The sequence below is a fragment of the Podarcis filfolensis genome (genome assembly GCF_964270895.1).
Source record: "Podarcis filfolensis genome assembly, chromosome: 2".
Taxonomy (NCBI): domain Eukaryota; kingdom Metazoa; phylum Chordata; class Lepidosauria; order Squamata; family Lacertidae; genus Podarcis; species Podarcis filfolensis.
In genome coordinates, this window is record NC_139605.1 from 56,023,429 (window position 1) to 56,041,645 (window position 18,217).

The following is an 18,217-nucleotide window of genomic DNA, read 5'->3' on the forward strand; positions in this document are numbered from 1 at the left end:
ATTTAAAAGTAAGTTTGGCATTTGGGTTCCGATGTATAGCAAGGAAATAAATGGTAGGATATTTTGCATAGCGAGGTCTCAAAAAAGCAGTTCTGTTGCAGTTTTAGTAATATGCAAATTGGTGTAAATGTAAGTTGTTAAACAGCAGACACACCAAATTCATTTTGGTTTAGCTGACAGCTTTAAACAGAACAGTGCAAGAAGTATGGAGTGACTGTAGAAACAGAATTTAATAGGGCAGATTACCTCCCTACACAATTAATTATTTGATTAAAAAAAAAATATTGTAGCTTTTATTGTGATGTCTTGAAGAGCTCTTGCCTGGAAGCAGAGTATATGTTTTCAAAAAACAGGAGCAAAGCCTACCTTCTTATACCACGGAACAATATCTATCTGTTTGGGTCAGAGCAATAGGCACACAGGCAACTGCTGTTATATAATGTCTAAATATTGGGATGGTGGTGGTTGTGTGTTTTTAAAAATCTGACCAACTGACTCTCAAGCTGGTGGGTGGCTTGCTGCTGAAGTAGGTAAGCTTTTTGCCTTTATTTGAGCATAGTGTATGGAATGCCTAAACAGAGGATAAGAGTTAGATGCAGGAAGAAATCCAGCTTGTATTTAACAAATAATATGTTCCAGTCCTGCTGTGTAATATCCAAGCAGTCCAAACACAGATAACAAATCAGCACTCACTAGTTTGTTCCCAATGCCACTATTCAAGTCTCTCCCTTTTTGGCTCTCTGTCCCTAAACTGCTCTCTTGGTACCCTCTCAAAGCAAGGACTAACTTGGGGGTTGGGGAGGAAGAAACATCCTGTAAAAGCTCCCTTTTGGGAGAATGCTTGTAACCAGTCCATTTCAGCCTTGCCGCTGAAATGATAACTAATAAAGCTTACTAGTATCTTACTTTGGCCACCTCATGAGAGGACTCGCCTCCCTGGAAAAGACCCTGATGTTGGGAAAGATAGAGGGCACAAGGAGAAGGTGACGACAGAGGACGAGATGGTTGGATAGTGTTCTCGAAGCTACCAGCATGAGTTTGACCAAACTGCGGGAGGCAGTGGAAGACAGGAGTGCCTGGTATGCTCTGGTCCATGGGGTCACGAAGAGTCGGACACGACTAAACGACTAAACAACAACAACAGTATCTTGCTGCACACCTTTTTGCAAAAGGACCTCTGAAACAAGTGAGCAATCAACAGATTTTTTTTAAAAGAGAAATGAATGGAAGCAATGTAAAGGCCAAAAGGCTAAGAGGCATGGCCAAACTTGGCCCTCCAGCCGTTTTGGGACTACAACTCCCATCATCCCTAGCTAACAGGACCAGTGGTCAGGGATGATGGGAACTGTAGTCCCAAAACAGCTGGAGGACCAAGTTTGGCCATGCCTGGGCTAAGACCTTGCTATGTAATGTTTAGTGTAGACAGAGAAGAGATATTTGTACTAATTCTGAAGGCTGGGTCATTTCTTCCAACCTAGGCTTCAATCCAGAAGTGTGAGAGGCTCCCTTTCAGCTGGTATATCAACTGAGGACCTGAGCTGTGCCTTTCAAAACACTCCCACAGCTTTCAAAAGCATCTTGGTATCTGAGCTGCTGATACTTATACATGCATATCTGAGCTAGTCCCCTTTCTAGGAATTCTTGCACCTGACCTGCTCTTTGAAACTGAATTTAGAAAGTAGTTTAGAAGTTTGGCTCTGCCCCAACTCCCTTCCGGTGCATTAAAAGGCTACTGGCTGTGGCCGTTTAATCTGAGAAGAGAAAATGTTGGGCACAATCTCTCAATGCTAAAGAGCAAGTGTGTTCTGGCAACTGGGCAGAAGGAGAGACGCGTCCATGTATTTTACTCTACAATTTTGCTACTCGGCTCCTAAGTACACATGGCCTACTGATATAAGGGAGTTGACCACATGCATATGGGAAGGGAAAGCAGAGGTGTCTACTCTTCTTAACCCTCAGCCTCCTCACCTCAAACTACAACTTCTGGATACAGCAGTTTATTGATGTTGTTCTGCATGCAGCACTGGGAGCCCTAACTTTTTCCAGTAGTCAGGAGTGTCAGTAAAGATGGTAGTAAGGATTTTGACTTATCCCTGTCACCGCCTCTCAGTTGCTCAGCAGCTAAGTCAGCAGCATGCCATCATCTCATTGCAGCCTAGACAAGCAGAGGTGGCAGCAGAATGGCCTGATCCTTCCTCACACACGCTCCCGAGGTGAGCATGCATCAAAACCCTTTCTTGTCCTTGCCAAGGAAATCTACTAGTACAGAGGTTTGCAAAAAAATTTCTCTGGGCCACAATGGATTTTTTACTGATAAGAAATACATTAGAAAACAAAAAGAAACAACTCCTAGAAATGCTTGATTTATAACACAGAACACAACTACTTTATAATATGAAAAGAAGAAATCTGGAAAGTATATAAAACAATGCAGCTACATATTCCATGGTTTAAAAATCGGGGGGGGGGGGGGTTATGCTATACTACACTGAAATGTTTGAACGTTTCTTTGATTGTCCTTGAATCTTCCCACACACTTGCCATCCTCTCCTGCCACACCCTTTGAGAACCACCACACTAGTACCAAAGTACCAACTATTTTACTAGAAAAAAAGGTGCCTAAACTCACCACAAATGCCTCCCTCGTTCTCTTATAATGGCAACGGCGCTGAGAGGTGCTGCAACTGAGTTCTGGTGAGTTCCAGCTGAAAAAAAGCACTGTAAACTACAAAGATATCCTTTTCTACTGAGTGGCAGGAAAGGCAGCTAACTATCCTCTTCGCTGAGCCGCAAACGGGGGACCTGGTGAGGGGATATTTTTCCACAGTCACGTAAGTGGGTGGCTACACAAAGGTGACTGCTATGGGCAGGGCTTTTTTTTCAGCCGGAACTCACCAGAACCGAATTCTGGCACTTCTTTGGTGCGTTCTGGCAACCTGTCACTGGAGGCTGAGTGCCAGAGGCTGTGGGCGGCACGGCACTCAGCGTTGAGTGATGGAGGCTGCAGGCAGCAAGGCGATTGGTGTGAGAAGTTCAACAACTTTTGATGGTATCTCCCTTAAAAAAAGCTCAACAAGTTCTGGCACCTCTTTTTCCAGAAAAGGAAAAGCAGCCCTGGGGTCTTTCACTGTTTGCTCTGGCTTCCTGTGTCTTCTGCTACTTATGGAGAATAATAATAACAACAACAACAACAACAACAACAATAATAATAATTTTTTGTTATTTATACCCCACCCATCTGGCTGTGTTTCCCCAGCCACTCTGGGAGGTATCACAGCGGTTCCCAACAGAATATTAAAAACACAATAAAGCTTCAAACATTAAAAACTTCCCTAAACAGGGATGCCTTCAGATGCCTTCTAACAGTCAGATAGTTGTTGATTTCCTTGACATCTGATGGGAGGGCATTCCACAGGGCAAGCACCTCTACTGTAACCTCACTTCTCGCAGTGAGGGAACTGTCAGAAGGCCCTCGGAGTCCAAGCTGAACGATGGGGGTGAAGACTCTCCTTCAGATATACTGGGCCAAGGCCATTTAGGGCTTTAAAGGTCAGCACCAACACTTTGAGAAGGATTGTATCTCAGTTGTAGAGCTTCTGTTTACATGCAGAAGGTCCCTGATTCAATCATTGACATTTCCAGGTGGGACTGGAAGTGTCTGCTGTCTGCAACCCTGAAGAACTGAGCCACTCAGTATGGACAATGGGACAATGGGCTGGGTGGGACAATGGTCTGCTTCTGTATACAGCAGCTTCCTGAGATCCTAGATATCCAATTGCAAGATCACCTAGAATCCTGTCAAAGCAGAACTGGAGCACCAGCAGCTTCCTAACACTAGGAAGGGAAGAGTAAGTGTGTCGCCTTCATGCCGTAACTTCTGCAAAACAAAATGTCACAATGTGAAGCCTTTGAACATTATGTGTACTTGCTCTTCTAGTGTTGGAGCCACTGGGTCTATAATGCTAGAGAGCAGAAGGACACATCCAGCTCCCAGCATGTGACTTTGTGGTAGGCACAGCACTGTGGCGATCTTGTGCAGTATGCTATGGCTAGCAAGCAGTTGGCCATTTGGGTGTTCACCAAGAGGCAGTTGCTAACTGCAAGACTGAATTAGTGTGACAGCTGCTGAAAAGAAACATACAAAAATAACTCCAGTTAATGCAACCCCGGATCATGGCCCTGGGTAACAAGACTGCACCTGGTACTTGAATCTGGGGAGAAGGAGGTTTGTTAAGTAGTTTTGTTAGTTCGCATTCTCAAACTCTGTCTGGCTACCCCAACCTCAAGATGGGCTGGACAGGATCTGGTTTGGTACAATGGGAAATGAAGCCAGGAGATGGATAAAGACAACTCCATAGTTTTCCAGAAATTGCCGTGAGCCTCTAGGTAGTCAACTGCTAATAAAAACCAGCAGCAAAAAGACAACATTAAACAATACACTTGGATTATTGTGGCAATCTTTCGTGGCATCATAGAATCTAACCACTGACAGTTGTGGCTGAGAAGTGCAAAAAGTCAACATCAAAGGCAGGGAAGATCTTCATGCACTCTGTATAGTCAAGCTAAAGAAATCTGGCTGCTGTGCTAAGCAACACCAACTTATGGACAAGTATGTCAGCATGCCTGCCCACCCTTAAGTGTTTGTGGCAAGTCTAAATCTCACTTTGTGAACCCAAGGCGTTACTACTAGCAGTCTGTCTCACAAAACTTGTACAATACTAGCTCTGGTGTGCTGCCTGGCAGCATCCCTGTCGCTTTTGCTTGGAGGACTAACTTTCTTTTTAATTACTTTAATTAGACTATTGTAAGTTAGCCTCCATGCAGCTCCCGAACAAGTGCTGTGAAGGTCAGCTCCACTAGTACATTCCTAATTGCTTAGAAATGAGTGGACAAGAGAAACTTGCCTCATTGTATTGAAGTGCGGCTGTTGGTTTAACTTCAGGCTCCAGGCTCTGGTGCCTTGAAAAGCTATATAAAAGGGAGATGATCACTAGGTACTGTTTTTCTTAGTGCGGTAGTGGAAGCAGATACACCTGTGGAATCTTCTTGCCACACTGCTTTTTAAGGCATAGCAGATGTGTCCCGTTTGGTGTATATGGCAACCATTGCCTTCCAGTTTGCTGCTGGCCAGTTTCCAGCTTGCTGCAGAAGCCTGCAAACTTTAAAGGAGAGTGTGTGCACATGTACAGCTGCATACGCCCAATTCATATGCACTTGAAGTTTTAGCTGAGCTGCAGGGACCAACAGAGAGAACAGAAAAGCTATCCTAAAATCTCCCTAGAGCTATCCTGAAAAGTTTGCATGTAGCTAGTTGCACTGTCCCTTTTGCAGAACACTTGTAGCATCCTAAAGTAACAGGCTGCCTACTGTTTGTCTTCTCCAATTCCCCACATTTCTGCTTTGCTCCACACATTAGACTCTGATTAGATGAAGAAGCACTTGTTAGAGTAAATGAAACAATGTAAAGTCGTTTAAACACCTGAAAGCACAAAATAAAAGCTAGATGATATTCCTAACAAAACTTGCTAGGATAATATCCAATTGGAACTATTTATGTACCCTCATTTAATGCTTGGAACAAAGGCTCTGTGATTCAGGCAGGGCAAGGACAGCATAGGCACAAATCTATGCTAATGCGCTCAGCATCTCGGCCTTCTCTTTCTGCAGCTTAGGTTAACCTGCAGTAGAGCTACACATACCAGAAAGCTCTTGTGGAGTTTCCATCAAGGTTTCCCATATCAGCCGATTGAAACATCGTGGCTGGATATGTGAGATATAGTTAAGAAGCAGAAAGTATGGAACTTGTGATTCAGTGATTCTCTTCTCCCCAACCCATGTCTTAACTAGAGGCAAGTGGCTTTGTGGAACAGTAACTCCTCTCAGAATTCAGGTGCTGCTGCTTTTTGTTCATTTATCAACAATGCTTTCTGATTTATTTGCAATACATAGGTACTTCAGACACCACATGCAACTAAAAGTGTCTTTTGGTCTTTGTTCGCAGACTACCTCTCCAAAGTGGATTTGGAAGCCTGCTCTGTGCTTAAGTTTCCACTGCAGATTTGCATCACACTTCATTACACTGGGACAGTAAGAGTAACAGCTCTGTCCAAGCCACTGTAGCAATTGCTCTTAAGCCAGCAACAAGCTGGTCTTTCCAGTTACTATTTTGCGTCCCAAATACCGGGAACATAGAAATCACATAATTAGGAAACTGATTACAGTGCATCATAATGGGTTTTAACTAATAGTTTTGTATTAACCTATACCTGGCTGTTCCAACGCTAAGTCTTTTCCACTGGCTTCTACTTCTGTACTTATCTCCTGAAGATGCTCAAATATCCTCTGCGTGAACCTGTTGATCGTGGAAGCCTTTTCTGCCTTGAAAGTCATAGCTAGCATTAGACCCTTGGAAGTGTAGATAGCAGGGCTGCTTCGAGGTGCATCTTCCACAACTATGGAAGATGAGCAACTACACAGATGAGCAAGTTACTGAGTGGGGGGGTAGGTGTGGATTCAAGGGGTGGAGTAGCTGAGATGCTCAAGGACCAGATCCCAGCCCCCAGTCATGAATTTATTGTCTCTTACCCCAGCATCTTGGCCAGGGGAGCTGTTCTTCTATCTACGAAGTGAAAAGTGAGGCTAGGAAAGTCGTGTTCTTTATTTCAGTGTGACAGGTCCGTCTACCAAAGGAAACCAAGAAGCCGAGAGTGACTCCCTAGCATATTAGCACACCGTATCTTAGAGTTGTGTTTCCCAAACCTGGGTCCCTAGCTGATGTTGGACTATACCTCCAATCAGCCCTGACCACTGGTCCTGTTAGCTAGGGATGTTGGGAGCTGTAGTCCGACAACAGCTGGAGACCAAAGTTTGAGAAACACTGTCTCAGAGGCATGTGAGAGGAGTGCCATGAGGCAAGAAGTTATGCCCTGTGCATCTCATATGGCATGGATGTTGGCCATCCTTGGTATAGACAAGACAGACAAACAGCACTCCTCTCCCCACCCGGCAACTCTCAAAGCTGCTGTGCTGCACCCTGACTTGACTTATCTGTTGCACACTTATGTGCTAGTCTCTTAAACCCAGTTCTCCGTAGAGAATACGTGCTCTAATAAGCAGCAAGGGAAGCACTCCCAACCAATTCCCAACCCTGCTATAGCACATCATAGTCTATTGTGGTCTCATTTATGTGATATTTGTAATCCTCTCATCTCTGAATAATGAAGTTGGCATATTTGCGGGGAGGGGGCAGATCAATGCTTGAATTACAGGCAGTCTAGAGGGGCCCCAGTTCTCTTTATTTGATGCTAACCCCCTCAGCCAGTTTTTTACAAAACTAAAAAGGGATTCAAAGTATGATGTAACAGACGAATTGAATGAATTTTGTTAAAACTGTAATGATATAATTTTATCAATTTAAGTTTAAAAACTGAGAGGGGGAAAAGGCTACACAGAGGTGTTGTGTTTAAAAGCAGGGAAAGTTGGGGGTGCGGGCTTATGACTTTCACTAGGGACCGTGTACCTTTTTGTCCATAACTTGAGCACCGGGGCAGATGAGACACAAACTTTCATGGAGAGAAACTACCTCTTAATCATTCCCACTGCATGCAAAAGTCTAGGAGACACAATCAGACAAAAAACGTTGACTGCTCTCCTGCGACTGGTAACTTGCTTGCTTACTTGCTAGCAACTCTGTATGATGATAGTTTGGGATTCTTTTATCCTGGGCCAGACACATGCCAGTCTAGATGCACTGTATCCTATCTAGGGACAAATTTGCCACTGTGCCCGCTTCACCCACCAAATGGCTCGTTAGCCAGGCTAAAAAACAGGTGTGCAAACAAGAAGAGCACTCTCTCTCTGCCCCGCCCCCTGAAAAAGGCTGAAAATGCCTTGCCGACTGGCACAGTCTGTAGACAAGCCCCCACTTCCACATACTCTGTGTAACTCTGGCTGAGTCTCCTGCAGGTCTGCTGTCTGCCAACAGCAGCCTGGCTTCCCAGAAGGCTAATTCTACAATCCTTAGTTAACACAAAGCTGTCCTGAGGATTTGCCACCTCAGCGTACATGGCTAACAGTACAGAGATAGGAGCAGTTTCCCCAGTGCCCATAAGGGTAGATGTTACCTATGCAGACTCAGGACCAAGAGACACACTGGAATGGATTTTGAACATCCTCCTCTGTCCATGCCAGGTTCTAGCTCTTTCCTTGGCTCAAACTGCATTCTGCTTGCAGCACAGCTCCTGTCCAATTGTCCCACAGTAACTCAGCAAAGCTCTGCAAATTCACCCAAATACCAACATCCAGCTGGAGAAACTCAATTCCTCTTGCAGGGCAGAGCATCACTTACGCAGTGACCTTCTGTGGTGTACACTGGTCAGTGCTGTCTGCCATTAGTCTCATGTGTTCTCTGTCCACACATCTGCCCTTACCCTTCCAAGGCAGCCTTCTTGCAAGAAACATTGGATGGTGGCCATTTGTTGATTCCTGCATTGCAGGGGGTTGGACTAGATGACCCTCATGGTCCCTTCCAACTCTACAATTCTATGGTGCTAGTTCATCTGAGCAAGCAGCAATAATTCCCTACTCTGATTTCTTGTTTAGTAAAAATATAGACTGCACAAAGATTCAGTTGGCTGCCACCCCCTACCTACTGGGAAGGGATGCGTGCATATATCTGAAAACAGGCCCAGGCACAATCTGAAGGACAAGATACAGCATGGTCGCAGGCCCCACTCAATTTTCAGCCCCACAAGAGAAGCAAATGAAATGGAAATGCTCAAAATGCAAACAGAAGATAAAGGTGCATATGCTAAGTACTAGTTAGTATTTGGGGGAAGTCTTTCTATATCTGAGGAAGATGCAACAAGAAGCCTGAAAAGATGCAGCAAGCACAGAATGTATGGGTGCTCCAGCACCAAAAGCTATAGAATTGGTGGTGCGTCCAACATAGGGAATGGGGTAAAGGAGAAGGGGACCTGGTCTAGCAGCCTTCTGCAGGCTAGGGTGGACTATAAATGCTCAACGACTGTTGCATGCAAGCAAAAAGGTGGCCACTGCACACTGAAGGGGTATCGGTAAGTAGTGCACATAAGGATTGTGGATGTGGGACTATTTGTGGTTGGACTGGAGTAGATTTGAGTGCTGAAACAAGGGGGTGGGCAGAGGAAGAGAGGGCTTGACATGAAGAGAGGTGGGGATCTGGGCCTGACGGGCGCTGGATGTGGGGGAAAGCAGGTGGCTTCAGTGTAAGGGGGGGATAGGGAGAGAGCGAGCCACACACACACGCTAGGTCATGATCTAGACAGCTTGGATTCAAGGTGGATCTTGAGGTGACTGCACGGCGCACACTGGGTGCCGCTGCTGGATGTCTGGTGGCACTCGTGCAATGTGCTGCGGGAGCCGCATCTAGGAGGGCGATCCCAGTCGGCGGGGGCGGGGAGTGGGGGGAGGCGAACGGGGAGCACCTCGGGTGGATGGATCGGGGCGATCCGCGTGCAGGCGGACGTGTGCGGTCGGGGTTTCTGGGTGAAGGGTGGATCGCGCGCCGCAAATGGATGCGGGGCGAGCGGTCTAAGGGCAGCAGAGGGGTGTGGATGCAGGGCGGGATGTGGGCGCGCGCTCCCGGTACCTGTGAGGCTCTGCCCTGCTCCGCACTGCTCGCCGCCGCCGCCGCCTCGGGAGTCTCTGGAAGGCCGGGCCCGGCGGGGGGCGCGGGCGGCTCTGGGGGGGCTGCTCCCCCCGCCCGCTCCCGCCGCGCCCCGGCCGCGCCCACCGCCTTGTTCCGCCTGCGAGTCATGCCCGTCCCGCGCCCCACGCTGCCGCGCTCTCGCCGCCGCCGCTAACGCCGCTGTTGCTCCCGCCGCCGCCGCTAACGCCGCCGCCGCCGCCGCTGCTGCTGCTGCTTTCAGACAGGACAACAGCCAATATGGCGGCGCGGCCCGTCCGGCCCCTGCCCGCGGGGGGAAGCCTCCGCCGCCATCGCCGGAGCGGGCAGCGCTTGGGCAGCGCGCCCCCCAGCGGCTGGAGGAGGCGCCGTCCCTGGCAGAGAGCGCGTGTTCCCGGCTAGAGGCGCGGAGCTGGCGGAGGGGCCGAAGCGGGCCCGGTCTCTCCGGAGGCGGGAGCGGGTGGGTGGCGCGGGGCGGAGCCGGAGTCTGCAACTCCGACGGGAGGCTAAGGTGGTCATTTGGGGTCATCGAGGCCCATTTAAAGGGAATCATCAGGAAAGCCTCAGTCGGAGCCCTCGGCGTTGTTCCACAGCATCTCCGACGAGCGCGGCGGTGCTGCAAACTTGAGCAATTCGCCTTTCTGCTCGCTGCAAGCCCTGTGCCGCCACCTATGCAGGCCCGTCTCTGCTTCTCGCGGCATTGCAGGGAGGGCACAAGGTGCAGATGTACCCCACTGCCCCGGGTGTGTCTGAGCCTTAGCAGGTAACCTTAACTGAATACGTCTACGCGGGGATGTTAAACAACTGACACCGGAGTGTTGTGGTGCTCCGACATAGAATGGTGAAATCTCTATATAATATATAAGTATCTTGTAAATTAAGTTTTCATGCATCTGAAAATACCTATTGCCAATAATACAGTAGAATGGAGTTTTTTTGAGGGGGGGAATCATATACCTACTGCAGTATAAAATTAATGAGGGGCATCGTTATAGATCTAAAAGGTGTGTGAAGTTGCATTTTAACAGGAAATAAAAGAATATCTGGAAACGATCAAATTATATATTTAGAAATAACTCATTTTGCTAATTTTTCAAAAAAATTAGTTAGTTATCTAGCAGATTAGTTGGAATAATTATTCTTAACCCCAAAATTAGAAATTTGTATGCTGTGTGTTCTAAATGTGGTTACAACTGCAGTCCAAACTTGGGACTTCTGAATAAGCGGCAAAGCACTGGCCAATCGCAAGAGGAGTCTGTCACTTGCAGCCATGATCTGGTCCTGACATGCAGCATGGTAATGTTAACCTCTTCAGGAAGCACCTAGGGGGGAGGGGTGTGTGGAATAGACATTAAGGCTGGAATGGAGTTTTGAAAGTGTACAGTACTGGTAGCCCTAGTGGTGTGGAGTGGAAGTGCCATTTGGGTAGCAAGTATCTACCCAATTGTGTTTAAAACATGTGCTGCCTTTTTTAACATGTACAGTTAAAAAACATAGGTGCCACTGATAACTCTGTTGCATAGCACTTGCTACGTAACTGAACCCTGGGCTATGTGATATCTTGACACCTGAAATTTACTAAGGTTTTGGCTGCCTGAGCTGACAATGGAAGGAACTGCAGGCATCAGAGCAGTAAAGGAGAACTGTAAATCATGCCTACAACATGTGAAGCAGCCCCAAGTGAACTCACACTAGCAGCAGATGTTTACTAGGAAGAACAATAGCTCCATGTCACACTGATCTTTACAAAATAAAACCATTCTCCCAAACCAGTGCTTCAGGTAGCAGAGGTACAGTTTAGAAGTATCATGAAACTGCAAAAAGAGCAATGATGTCTATTGGGTCTTACAAGATATATTGAGTGAAAGCAGAAAAGTGATCACTAATGAGAAAATAGATGCCTATAATGAAGTAGCAATCACCATCCTGAACAGCAGCTCAGAAAAAGAGAGCAAAAGCTAAAGTAATTTTTTCCAGTGTAATAATAATAATGCAATATATATGAACAAGCTGGAAGAAAAGCAAGAGTCTGCCCAGAAAGAACTGCTGTATATTGTACTCTTGGAATTATGAACGGACTGGGAGGGCCATGTTTTCATGGGTGTGCTGGCCTTTTGGTATACAGCAGAGGGCACTGTCCCTTCACTTCTGGCAACATTAATACAACTTGCCTTACTAGCATATCTTTCAGCCTTCATTAATTTTATGGACATTGGCCAAATGCAGAGTGAAGTATTAGAGTCCTGTCCCTTCCATTTTGGGAAGCAGCTGGCTATTTTGAAATGCACTATTTCGTATAAAATGAGCATAAATTAGCTATTTTGTATGAAAGGTGTTTCAAAAGACATTTTTGGATCTACACATGCCTCCTAATGCCCAATTGATTTTATTTCAATATCGGCTTTTTGCCAGTGCCTTCAAATTCCTTCAGGCTATGTGATCTTCATCACCAGCTTCTCTTCAGTGCTTCCTGCTAGCCCAGCCATCCACCATTTCCTGAAAGAGCAACTCTAGGGGCTCATCTGCATGGGAATTTAATGTGGATTTGAAGCTACATGTGCCTTGATTTGGGGGCGTTGTCCACATGATGTTCTCCCCCATCCAACTGACAGCCTACGGTTCTTCAACGCTAAACTTGGATTTTTATGATCAAGGTGAAATCCAAAATGGGAGAGTAATTTCAATATAAAATTGTTTGTTTCCTGATTGTGAATGCACCTGGAGCACATTGTGTGGGTGGGCCTTCGACATGTTTCTCTGGTGCCATCTATTGCCACCATCCCCCCACTTCCATTTTGCTTCCATCAGCTGATAGGGAAGGATGCATGCTCCCAGTATCATTGTTTTTGAAATTTTAAAACATCTGTTTTGCACAGACAAGATCTTGCACAAAACAGCTGTATTAAAAATAAAATTTGCCCTTGCAGGTAGAGGAGGTGATGAAGGAATAGGGGAGGAAAGGAAGCAGCAGCCTTTCATGTGAGTGACTCCAAATCCTTGCTGGGCTTGGAACAACAGAGGTCTTAAAATATATTTTTACAGTTTTGTGCAAATCTGGAATATTAGGAAACATGTATTTCAAATATACATCCCAGGAAGCACCAAGAAAGATTTTGAAAGTACCTACTCCTTTGTGGACAAAGGCACACAAACCTGCACACAGAAACAGTGACCCAAATACACAGGAATGCATAGACATAGTCTGCTTCTTTTTGTTCTGAATATGATAACCAACTTGATAGAACAACAGTTTTTCAGAGGCCCTAGTTTGAAAAATGTTTGTGCAGTGACTTGTCTCCAACTTCTCTGTAGCAATGCTTCCCAATAGACCTCTGGACTTTCATAGCTTCTTTCCTCCAAACAAAAACAAAGTTTTTATTTTTCATCCCTGTTTATCTGAAACTGTCCCATAATGATTACACCCCGGTCATATTACCAATTGGCTATATACCTATCACATTTCTCTGTAGTAATGACTACATGAAGACATCTTTAATGCTTCAATAAAGCAAATACCTCCAATGGGCTGCCTTTAAACTCTTAGTTGCCATCACCTTGTGACAAGCTGTATCCTACCCAACTTTAGGTTTATTCCCGCACTCACATATTTAGGGTACAGTAAGTGTCATTGACAATAGGAGTGACTCCCAAGCAGACTAAGGCATAGAATCTTAGAGTAGGAAGGGACCCAAGGGACATCTAGTCCAACCCCCTGCAATGCAGGAATCTCAGCTACAGCATCCGTGACAGATGGTCATCCAATCTCTGCTTTAAAACTTCTAAGGAAGGAGAGTCCACCACCTCTCGTGTGAGTCTGTTCCACTGTCAAACAGCTCTTATTGTCAGAAAGTTTTTTCGAATGTTTAGTCAGAATCTCCTTTCTTGTAACTTGAAGCCATTGCCTCAAGTTCTACCCTCCAAAGCAAGAGAAAGCAAGCATGCTCCCGCTTCCATATGACAGAACTTCAGATATTTGAAGAGGGCGGGACTTCCGGGTTAGCGCCATCGGCGAATGGCAGAGTTCCTCCGATCGGGGGAACGGGCTCCGTGGAAATTGGGTCTTCCCACCGCGGCGAAGGTGGGGACCCGCTAGAAATCCCAGGCGGAGGGAGCCTGGGAACGTGGGGTTCGGCAGAGCACCAGGAGCACCTCCCCTACTCGCGGGGAACCCCATTTTGGAGCTCCGGAGCGAAGTGGGGTGAGCAGCGCTATGCTGCGAACTGATTGCTACTTTCACGGAGGGAAGCCGCACAGCCATCGCCGGAGAGCGCTGACTTTTTCCTGTTGACAATTGGACTCTAAACAAGTACCCGTGAGTAAAAACGGAAAATTGGATCAAGAAATACTTGAATTAGGCTCCGAAGCGGGAAGGTTCAAAACAGGAAGTCCGCCTCCCGCTTTTTGTAAATAGACTGAAGCAAAAACCTTACAATCTAATAGCCTGGAAAGTTGCCCTAAAGGTTGGAATTTCCTGCATTCACAACTAATAAAACCCCCTTGGAAGCAGGTGAAAGGGGGGGGGGAATCTGACTGTTTAAGCCTGCAGGAGAGGGAGTAAAGGAAAATAAGTTTCCATCGTCTCAAACCTGGGAACGGGGTGTCAGGGCAGAAATTGCTGGAGACGTCCATTGATTGTACGTGGAGCATTTTGACAGATAGTTAAAAAAGAGAACCAAACTGACTTCAATGCTGCCTTCTGCATTCTAAAGAAACAAAGTATTTGAAAATTGAAAGTAACTTTCTTTTGTTGTACATGTTTCAAAAAGATGGATACAAATAGAAATTGTGTCCCCTAGAGGGAGCTTGTCAATTTGTTGCTGCAGTTTACTTGGTGACCTAACAGCTGCGAGATTGGAATCGTGGGACCAGTCGTTTGACCTTGAATAGAAATGTGTTGGGAGGAAGTTTTGATGTCTGCTTTTTGCAAGACAAATGCTTTGCTGGAGCAGTTGCATGAGAAGACGGATTTGATGAATGAGAAGTTGGACTTGATGACTGCTGTAGCCAGTGAATATGGATTAACAGGAAACATAGAAATTATACAGCGACCAACTCAGGAAACTGGTTCGACTGGGCAAGCGCAAGGGCAGATGAAGATGGAGGAGGCTGCGATCGCACCCCAAGCAACACAAATGGAGAGATCCGAAGCCCTGCAGGAGCATAAGCCGCTGTTTTGGAAGATTGAATTTGGAGTGGGCCTGGGAGAGCCTGGAGTTAAGGAGGCTCTTAACTTTGGTGGGACTTGGAAACATGCCAACTATTTTTTGGATAGTTACTTTTTGGATTACAATGACGATGGCGGGGAGTGGGACTGTGGGGAATGGGCTAGTCTGATGAAGGAAGATGGATATAACTATCGGTTGGAATCCCCCAGAGACCTACTCCTCAAGGAGAAAGGGAAGAAATTAAGAAAGAAACCAACAAAAGATAAGGAAAAGTGTAAGCATAAACAAGAAGAAGAAAATCTGCAGAAGAGGCATAGAAGAGACTTAAGGGCCTCGGACACAAGATCACCAGGTTGATGGACTGGATGGAATGGACAGTAAGGACTGACATAACCCAAGACCAGGAAGAAGGGACGTTGGATAAAAATTAGAAGAAGAAAAAAGCCTATAAAAGGAAAATTTTCTTTTTATTTTTGGAATTAGTGTAAAACTAATGAAATATTAGGGGAAATGTTGGAATGGAATTATCTGGCTGTAGTAGAAAGGATATAAGGAGTTATGTATAAATATGTCTTAAATTTTGAACTTTAAGGTTTTCTTTTTATGGTAAGACAAGGTTAAATAAATCAAGGTAAATTGAATAACAGAATATGGCAAAAGATGGAAAGGATTTGTTGAGTTAATTAATAGGTTAGACTATTTAAATAAGAATTGAGAAAGACGGAAATAATTTGCTGAAACAACGAATTAAATTAGAATACAAAAAGGGAGGTGTGAGGAGGTCAAAGAAATAAGCAAATGAAAAGATGTAATATGGGATTTGTTTTTTTTTTGTTTTTTTCTTTTTGTTTTTTTGTTGTTGTGATGTATTTGTTCTTTTTTTCCCCTTATTTTTTGTCCTTTTTCTTGTACTTTTGAAATTCTGAATAAATATCATTTAAAAACAAACAAACAGATATTTGAAGATGGCTATCATATCTCCTCTAGGCTAAACATACCCAGCTACTTCAAGCGTTCCTCATAAGACTTAGTTTCTAGATACTTGATCATCTTGGTTGCCCTCTTCTGCACACATTCCAGCTTGTCAGCAGCCTTCTTAAATTGTGGTGCCCAGAACTGGACACAGTATTCCAGGTGTGGTCTGACCAAGGCAGAGTAGAGTAGTACTATTACTTCCCTTGATCTGGACACTAGACTTCTGTTGAGGCAACCTAGAATAGTGTTCTCTTTATTCGCTGCTGCATCACACTATTGTCATGTCTTAAGAGCTGCTTCAGGCTCCCTCTGCTGAATGAAAAAGGCAAATATTTGTTGTTTTTAAAAGTGATTGGTAGCTATTTTGAAAGAGGGGGCTGTCAGTAAGCAAGGACAGGCCTACCCCTCCAGACGTGTGAGGATAGTATTGCTGACCAGGATGGCTGTAGATAATTGAAGATGCATCACAGCAGTTTCAGCTGGATGCCAAAGGTGACAATAAGCAGAATTGTTGCAGGAAATGTTGCAGGCATATTTTAAACACCAGATGGTTTACCTTGCAGGAAATGGGAGAAGAGAGAATGGCAGAACACCATACGAACATAATAAAGTCATACCTCATGTTACATCTGCTTCATGTTACGTTCTTTCAGGTTACATCCCGCGGTGACCCGGAAGTACTGGAAAGGGTTACTTCCAGGTTTCGCTGCTCGCGCATGCACAGATGCTCAAAATTATGTCATGTGCAGAAGCGGCGAATCGCAACCCGCGCGTGCGCAGACGCGCCACTGCGGGTTGTGTTCCTTTCATGTTGCGAATGGGCCTCTGGAATGGATCCCATTCGCAACCAGAGGTACCACTGCAGCCCTTCTGAATCAGACCAAAGGCCCATCTAGTCCATCTCAACCAGATGCCTCTGGGAAGCTTGTAAGCAGGACATGAGCACAACAGCCCTCTCCCACTTGTTCTCTCCAGCAGCTGGCATTCAGAGACCTGCTGCCTCTGACAATGTAGAACATAGCCCTCATGCCTAGTAGCAATGAGAGATTGAAGTCTGTTGTGTTACCTGTAGCACATGTCATTTATCCACAAGCAGGGATGTGGATGTTCTAGAAAACGTTGCGTCAGTAAAATTTTCGTGAAAGTTTTCTGCTGCCTTAAATTGATAAGGGATCTGAACTACTAAATATTTATTTCATACCTTAAAATAATGATAATAATTGTATGCCACATTTGTACACTGTATGGATTGGATTTTTTTCCAGTACCCAAAAGTTTTTACTGAAATAATTGAATAGGAAATAAAATCAATAAACTACATGTTGTTTCAATGATATATTCAAACAGATTTAAAGTGTTGGTTGGGTTTTCATTGGAGCACTTGGAAAAGCATTAGGTTTTTTTTTTATTCTTTATTGAAAAATAAAAAGTACAAAATTACAAGTGCCCAGAGCAAGGTAAGACACGAAAAGGAAGAAGAAATAAGAAATAGTACCCATGAAAAAACAACAACAACAAAGATATTGTGTTCATTACAAAAAAAGCGGGGGGGGGGACTTGTTATTGTAGTTAACCAGATCATTGTAAGACTTGCTAATGTCATATATTTCCTTTATATTATTTAGATTTTGAGTGGGGAAATGAAGGCACTGAAAACTCTGCAGCCAGCTTTGAAAACTTTTGATTAGTACTACAGTAGTAGCTCGAGTTACAAACGCCTCAGGTTACAAACACTTCAGGTTACAAACTCTGCTAACCTGGAAGATTTACCTCGAGTTGAGAACTTTGCCCCAGGATGAGAATGGAAATCATGTGCTGGTGGCGCAGTGACAGCAAGAGGCCCCATTAGCGAAAGCACATCTCTAGTTAAGAACAGTTTCAGGTTAAGAACGGACCTCCGGAACTAATTTAGTTCGTAAGTAGAGGTACCACTGTATATCCACTGCAGCTGTTTACTCATCGTGAGATCAATCCAAGGGAGGTTGTGGCTGAGTCCATGGGAGAGCAATTGCCACATCTGGAACCCTACTTGCTGGCCGGCTGTGGCCAGAGTGGGAGGGTGAGCCTTTTCCTTCTCCTCCCTGGCCTTATGTTGAATCCAGTGGGAGAGAAATTACTGTGCCAGCTTCAGGGCTTCTGTTGTTTCTGGCCCTCCCTGGAGGTGTGAGACAATGGTGGCTGGTGCCCACTGAGACTGGTAGGGCAGAAGGCCAACAGCAGGTGGAGCCCAAGTCAATGACAGGGTGAGCCAACTAATTCCAGTTTTGTCCCCCTTCTTCCCCTCAGCGGAGATCTACAAGGGAAACACTGAGACTAAGGAGGAGGAAGCTGAAAGGCAGTGCTACACCCTGTATTGGTTATAAGTAACAAAGGCAGGTGGGTGGAGGCAAATTGAAGGGAGGCTGAGGTTGGT

The 18,217-nt window shown here is 45.3% G+C and overlaps 1 protein-coding gene and 1 long non-coding RNA gene across 3 annotated transcripts in view; one reads left to right on the forward strand and one right to left on the reverse strand.

The window, feature by feature from the left end:
* The window catches only part of FAM193B (family with sequence similarity 193 member B), a 32,118-nt gene extending 22,290 nt beyond the window's left edge, over positions 1-9,828 (reverse strand). The window contains exon 1 of one of the 2 annotated variants that reach the window (XM_083599944.1): positions 9,629-9,828. In XM_083599944.1, the coding sequence (XP_083456070.1) occupies positions 9,629-9,796 (168 nt within the window). In that variant the 5' untranslated portion in view covers positions 9,797-9,828. The remainder of the gene's footprint in view (positions 1-9,628) is intronic. The other variant, XM_083599945.1, reaches the window with a different exon arrangement.
* Positions 9,829-10,361: 533 nt separating this feature from the next.
* LOC310756218 lies at positions 10,362-13,184 on the forward strand. The gene is made up of 2 exons (XR_014544765.1): positions 10,362-10,427; positions 12,077-13,184. It is a non-coding gene; the product is annotated as an uncharacterized lncRNA (long non-coding RNA).
* The last annotated feature ends 5,033 nt before the right edge of the window (positions 13,185-18,217 follow it).